General features: G+C 36.0%; 1 protein-coding gene across 2 annotated transcripts; it reads left to right on the top strand.

Moving 5' to 3' along the window:
- The first annotated feature begins 375 nt into the window (after nucleotides 1–375).
- On the top strand, nucleotides 376–5,486 carry LOC119584470. 2 transcript variants are annotated; one of them, XM_037933107.1, is made up of 3 exons: nucleotides 376–678; nucleotides 4,003–4,244; nucleotides 5,074–5,486. In XM_037933107.1, the coding sequence occupies exons 1-3, from the start codon at nucleotides 396–398 to the stop codon at nucleotides 5,479–5,481; spliced, it is 933 nt and encodes a 310-aa protein (XP_037789035.1). In that variant the 5' UTR covers nucleotides 376–395; the 3' UTR covers nucleotides 5,482–5,486. The 2 variants fall into 2 exon arrangements, with proteins under 2 accessions (XP_037789035.1, XP_037789034.1); XM_037933106.1 differs by having other exon boundaries at nucleotides 4,000–4,244.
- Nucleotides 5,487–7,500: the final 2,014 nt, after the last annotated feature.

The raw sequence follows: 7,500 nt of genomic DNA, 5'->3' as shown, positions 1-7,500 counted from the left end.
TTTTGTTCTGAAAAAAGTACATGAGTTCGTTAAATTAATTTAGTAAACTTCTTTAATAAATAATCGCTTCTTGTTATATCCACCGATGAAAATTCAACAGTAAGCGCGTATGATGTGAAATAATGCAGGAACGCCATGAAAGGTCTCTCTTTTTAAGTTATGAAACAAAGCACCCATGAAAACATTTAAAAAAATGATAATAATAAACCCATAAGACATGCTTAAAAAATATCTTTAAATTAGAGCTAGTACAGCACACAAATGAGAAAAATGTAAATAAAATGCAGTCCAGTCTCTTGAAAACCACTCAGGGACCGCAGACCAAAAAAACAAATTATATAACAACGTCAAAATTGTCATGAACCTGAAAAATCAAACCCTTAAATTCCCCCCAAATGAAATCATGCTACAAGAGCGGTGAGAAAAACCTCAGGTGGGGCCTCATAGTAAGAGACATTAGGACCGCAGTCTCTCCCGGACCAACGGTAATCCGGACGCAGACGGAGGCAGCTTCTCAGAACGGCCTCGACTTCTCGCGGATTTATTTACAAACAAACCCTCTTCGCTCTTCCATGGCGGCCTTTCAAACGGGGGACATCGCCGCTTTCCAGACCATTGAAGTGTCCAGCGATGAGAATGGGGCCTTCGTGCTTGCCGCAGAGGAGGATGACAGGAGAGGTGAGGCGGAAATGGCGCGTGTGTTGGGAAATCTTAGGGAGAAGGTCGGGTTTCGAAAGCATGAAATGGGTGGCTTCAAGAAATCCACCGGCACCTCACACCGTGGATTGGCAGCGCCAGTGGCCTCAGTCTGGCATATGTTGACGGGACCAAAAGATAAGACACTATAGAACTGGGATGTCAAATTGAAAGCCCTTCGAGGGAAAATTAATGGTGACAAAGTGTCCAATTCGTACGCAGTAGTCAAGGGCTATTAAAGTTTTCTGTTTAATTTTAGTTTACATTTTCAGCATACATCATAATATCACAGACATAATTTTGACTCCACAGTAGAATTTCTGACCAGAGATGTCAAGCCAACAGTGGGGATCAGTTACACATAGAAACTTGGTATTTGTGCAGGGATATTTTCATATCATTGCTACAAAGGCAAAAGGGTGTATTACAATATTTTCAGTGAGCCATCCAATTTTATTTGCTCATTTGTCAACACTTTCAGTAGTTTTACTGCAGAATTATTTATATATCATTAATTTATATCTATTGAAAAAACAATCTCTCATAATGGTATTCACACAGAATAGTATGAATTCATATATTTAGGAACTCACACATGAGAGCCCATGTGTATCCCACAAATTGTGCCCAGGTAGTACAGGAGGGTATGAGGCTAAAACAGGGAAACTGTAAAGGAAAATTTGAAGAAAATTTACAGTTCTTCTTGAACTTAGTACTACCTCTGGCTGAGACTTGTACTCATATTCATTGTTTACTTATTAATCCTGTTTAACCCCATCCCAATGGGTCATGTGTACAAGCGTCATAACATACTGCTTGGTCTGCGGGGTATACTCTATGTGCGGTGACACGCCAGAGCGAGTGGAGTGGGAAGTTCTATTACATGTAGTGGACACCTATGCCCAGCATCAGGGTGTTGCCAGAAATCACCAGAATTTATGACATTCATAGATTTCCAATACCTATTAGTGTTGGGTTAAATGAGTTATACCAACCTACTAATCAGTTGCTCATAACCCTTACTTTGAAGAAATCAGACTTAGAGGATATGTAGGATTACCATTTACATACTTTAGTTTACATATAGTTAATATTTATATTGTTACCCATCTTTACTTACATTTATAATGCATCAGAATGTGCTGCGGAGCATCTCATCATCCTTGTTAACCCGTTGCCACAGGGTGGCATGTACATAAATGCCATGGCATGCCTGAACTATATTCCGGGTGACATGTGCATATGTGACATGGTGTGCCAGTCCCGTTTTCCAGGGGCAGGTATGGTCATGTCACGCATGCTATGGTGACAACGCGGCAGCAGGGCCTGGGCCACTATGAATACAACCCAGGAGAGAGGGCTTTTGTATCAGGAAACCACCCTGCAGTATTGGGTTAAAGTGCTGTTCTGATTGCTTAATGTTAGACATCCAGAAGCAGGTCCATATCCTATGCCGATACTTTCAGAAGACCATTGGCAAAATTATATGAGTCTGAGTTTGAATATGACTTTACACAACAATGTTGTCCCTTTCGCTATATTCAGAATGGATGGTAGTTATTGGAAACTATTATTAATTTCCATTATGACATTTTTTTTTAGATATTTTAGCTTTAGTAGCTCTTGATTAAACAGTTAAAACACCACAACTCAAAACTTCTGGAAACTATGTTGTAGTGTAGTGATTTTTTTTTTCCCCTTAAAGATAATCTAAATATTCGTAGAGTAGACGAGTAGTTGCAACTGGTATCAATACATATAAATATTCTCAAGTGAGAATATCTTTAATTGAACATTAAAGAATTAACAAGTTAATATTCCTCTTGCTGAATTTAGGTAAATACTCCATCACTTGGTATCATATCCATTGCTTGTAATATTTGTTTGTAACATCTCTTTGCTCTTCCCTTTTCATCTTTAATTTAAGACCTTATTTCATGCATTCAGTCTTTCCTTTCAAGAAAATCGTAGAAATTATCTTGACATAAGGTTTTAGGTGAGGCTTGAGCATGTAATTTCTCTTAGAATCCCTTTGCTAAGTCACCAATTGAATAATAATTAAAATATTAATGCTGATCTATCATTGTCAGGAGATATCTTGTAACATTCAAAAGATATGATTTACAACACAAGAAAGAAATTGGTGGTGTGTCAGGCCTGGTTTGCATCTTATGATACAAAATGTATAATACATTTGAAATATCCAAGCTTCAAATAATCAGAAACTGAGAATATTGCATCCTCTCTTTTTCTAGTCATTCCAGATTTTGTTACTATCTTATCCATTGAACTGAAGAAATTAAAAAGTATTTCTAGGTATTTTGGTGAACGTGGGGTGCTTATACATGCAATATATGAAGTAAAAGGGTGAAAAAATGTTATCTCACACTGATATTAATCCATTAGTACAAAATTAAGGGCATTATCGCTTTTTCTATACAAGCATATTTTACTTTTTTTACATTTTCCAAGGTCATTTGTCATTTAATATTCTGTGAAAAGATGTAATAGACTGTTTCCCTTACACAGACTCCATATCATCTTGCTAGGTAGTCTAAAACTTTGTACAATAACAATGTAAATAGGATCCTGTGCATGTAAATAATGGCCTCCCACGAGCCAGTGCTCTTCCAGCCATGGCTCACGGGTGGCTCATTTCAAACTTTTTTCCAATGGAAATAACACAAAAGCCCCTTCTCCTAAATACCTACTCAATCTGAACTCCCTCCAAGAGCTTTGTTGCACATATGGAGTGTCATTTCTGTCACCCTGGCCTTCAGACAAATTTTTCATGACAACGTATTCCTAACACCCTGGCCCTTAGACAAACAAATTTTTTTCATGATATGGTTACTTAAATTGATTCCACTGGATTAAAACTAATAAAAAATACAATATATCTCCTTTTTTTTTTTTCTTTTTCTATCTCTCTTTATCTTCCTGTTGTTGTTGTTGTCGTTGTTGTTGTCGTCGTTGTTGTTGTCGTCGTTGTTGTTGTCGTCGTTGTCCTCGTCGTTGTCCTCCTCCTCCTCCTCCTCCTCCTCCTCCTCCTCCTCCTCCTCCTCCTCCTCCTCCTCCTCCTCCTCCTCCTCCTCCTCCTCCTCCTCCTCCTCCTCCAAATTGCTTGCCAAACAATGGCCACTCTTCCCTTGATAGGAAGTATTTGTTTTCTCACATACCAGCTACAGTTTTTCATGGTACTTCATTTTAAAGCTTTACTATTAACCTACAGTATCACCCATTTTTATTTTCATTAAACGTCCAATACTATATGCATTTCTAAATCAAATGCCTTTTTCTCAGAAGACACGGAGTTCAACAACGATGCAACCATCCTCCTCATCAAATTTATCAGGAGGCGTTACAATGAACTACAGTACCAGCGCACGAGACCCCAGGTTTACAGGGATGTTTATGAAGAGCTCTGTAAACATGGTTATAATTTCTCTGTTGAGAGAATCAGAAGAAAATGGAATAATCTCCTAGGAAGCTACAAGAGAGTTAAAAAGTTGAAGAAGACAAGAAAGCTACAGTGGGAATACTATCAGGTATTTTTTTTTTTTTTTTCCATAATGCCCACTTTCAATGGTTCCAATTCAGCAAATATAATTTAATGGAGATGAAAATTCATGTAATATAGTTTAATAATAATGACAATTCTATTGTAATTTATTAATAATGATAAGTTAAGAGTAATAATAATTTACTAAAGATGATCATTCACTGTTGTGATTCAGATATTGAATCACCTGAAATGCCATTCATTCAATGGTGTACCCTGGATTTGTGTAAGCATTTGTATGAATGCAAAAAAATTTATGTATTGTATTTGTCAAAAATATATATTTGCCCACTTCTAAAAGTGTTTAGTTTTCTTTTGTACAATAAGAAGACTCAATTTTTAAAAGAAATATGAAAAATGTGCTTTTCATATTGATATATCATCTTGAAATTGCAGAGAATTCTAAGATTATATGATTGGTGGTGTAGAATGAATAGAATCTTTATGTGCTTAACACATTTTGTAAAGTCTATAGAAAATGGTTTAACATGAAAACATAATTAAGTTCTTTTTAATTGTGTGACAAAAAAAATCACTTGCCATTGCCAGGTTTACATAACTATAATTTGATATAATGGTTCTGTCATAGTTTACATATAATCATTATCAACTGGTATCAATATGAAATGCAAAAAATACATTTCTTTTATTTTAGATTAGTTAATCTGCATCCAAACACCTCAATTACTGCCTTTATACACATAGATGCTTTACAAGTCTTGTTTTCTTTATGGTCAAACACTTCAGATTTACATGGTTGTAAAATGTGCTTTACGTCTAGTTAGATTTATTTACTTACCTTTTATCACCAACAGATTCTCGATGATTTCTTGCCACCAGAATTTGGGGAGGAAGGCACAGACAGTTACTCAAGGTATATGCCTGAGTCTCCCAGCTACACCATTAGGGATTCCTACACAGCCTCATCCAGCTCGCAGAATTTTCCGTCATCAGTGACAGTCCATGTCCCTCCACCATCTGTTGGAAAAGAAATAGAAAGGGGAACAAAACGACAGGCTATGATGGAACAATATGTGCAGCAGCTCAAGGAGAGGGATTTCAACGAGGAAGCATACAAAAAGAGAAAGGAAAAGAGAGAGAGAATGAAAGTGAGAGCACTGAGAAAGATCAGTAAAGAGCTGCAAAACATTGCTAAAACCCAGTGTGAAATCCTAAGTAAGCAAGAACAGATACTCATGTACATAGATAATAAGAATGTTTGATTCTGGTTTGAGTTTTTGTTCCATGTTACCCATGTATCTGATTTATCAAATTTGTCTTTCATCTAATTTGCTTCTCTCTTGCTCTTTCCTTTTAAATTCCTCCTTGTAGGAAGTGTGTATAACTACTTGTTATGCTTATATCTTGTTATCTCAGGGAATGACTTCTGAGATTTTGTAAAACCTAATCTAGGACAAGCCTTAGTCAGCAAAGATCTAAGTAGGCTATAATGTGTAAAATAGAATGATTTGTGTACTTGTAAATATGTAGAAATTATTTTATCACATTTCATATTTCCTTATTTAAAATACACTACCCTGTATGGTATTAATATTGCCTTACTATCCAATGATAAAGTTCTAGCCTGCCATATTATATTAACTCCTTGGATCCAGGTGCTTCATGGCAATCACATAGTCCAAAATACAGGCATTAGGCTTATGTGAGCAGCCAGTCTGGTGGGTGCTCAGCTTGTAGGTTGGGTGCACGCAAACACTTGTGTGCTGTGACGAGACTTTATGCATCCCCTTTGCAATATTTTTTTCTCTTTTTATGCATTAGCATTTTTAGCTTTATTGCTGTTTTCCAATGTCCATGTTTGTCATTTGATTTGCTGTATCCAGATAGTAATAGACTGTTTTCCTTACACAGACTCCATATCATCTCTCTAGGTAGACAGTACCTCAGTACAAGAAGAATAACAAGTAACATTTTGTTTGTGGTGTCATATTCAATTTTCTGTAATACAACATAAGCCGCTGGTCACAGCAGCCAGGAATAGGATGCTAAGCATGGAAATGGCATCTTCCCCGGAGCTGGCACTCTTCCAGTCATGGCTCACAGACATTCCACATTCATTTATTGAAGGAAATATTGCAAAAGCTCCTAAGCACCAAATGAGCTTAATCACCTGTCAAGAGGTTTGTGCACTCTTGGCAAGTCTTTCCCGTCACCCAGCCCGCAGCCAAATTTTCCCATGATGGCATGTTCAAGTCACTTGGCCCTCAAGCCAAATCTTTTCATGATGTTATGATAGGATCATCTGGATCGAAGGGGTTAAAGTCTACCTCTTTCAGAGTATATCACTGATTTCAATATACAGCATATATATATTTTTTATAGTATGTAAGGCAGTAAGTTTGATTTTCATGAAGTGATTGAACACCAGTTTCAGTTTTTAAGGAATAGATTTTCCATAAATTTGAAAATAATAATAAACAGAAATTTTTGAAATATGATTAGTGGGATTTTATTTTACAACTCCCCCTTAAACCTTTTAAGATTATGTACATTTAGCATAGAATATTTAGATCTGTGATACAAGAAAATTATTTGAATTATTTATTTTAGTTAAGAATGAGTTAAACTGAGATTATTTTCTTGCTTAGATTTCCAAAAAACATTGTATAACGTCTTTCACTCAGTAATTGGAATTATTGAATATACTGATATGATAGGTGGATATATTGACATAGAGATGTTTGCTGTGTGGTGCAGTGGTAGCATTCTCATTTAGCAATCTTGCTGACATGCATTCAAATTCTGCACTGCCAGTGGATGGTAACCCCATCAATTCCTTGCAAACAAAGTGATTTAAAAGCAGAAATAAACATACACTCTGTCAAATCAAGAATAACCATTGTAAGAAATGGAATGAAATTAAATAGAATTAAAAAGCCATTCACAGAAGTAGCTGTTTATGGCTGGAAGTAAAGACAACTGCATGATCTATTTTCAGTTAAACAAGCAAACCTGTAATTACTGTTGACGTTTCCTATAGAATTTGCAAGCAGGTTCTTTTAAATTATATATGATCTTCGGGGAATTTTTTTTACATTAAAATGTAAAAGATATTTACATACACAACTAATGCAGGTTTTCAATAACACATCTTCCAACAAGAAAAACGTTACATAAAAACAATCTATTGAAAGATGAAACAATTTGGGAATCCTTCTGGGGTGCATTTTCAGGTCTTTAGGTTAACAAATTACACTTACATCATTCACAATGCAGTATGT

The sequence above is a fragment of the Penaeus monodon genome, chromosome 18, assembly GCF_015228065.2.
Source record: "Penaeus monodon isolate SGIC_2016 chromosome 18, NSTDA_Pmon_1, whole genome shotgun sequence".
In the NCBI taxonomy this organism is placed as follows: domain Eukaryota; kingdom Metazoa; phylum Arthropoda; class Malacostraca; order Decapoda; family Penaeidae; genus Penaeus; species Penaeus monodon.
Note: the sequence above shows the minus strand (reverse complement) of the source record. Positions and strands in the feature narration are given on the sequence as shown.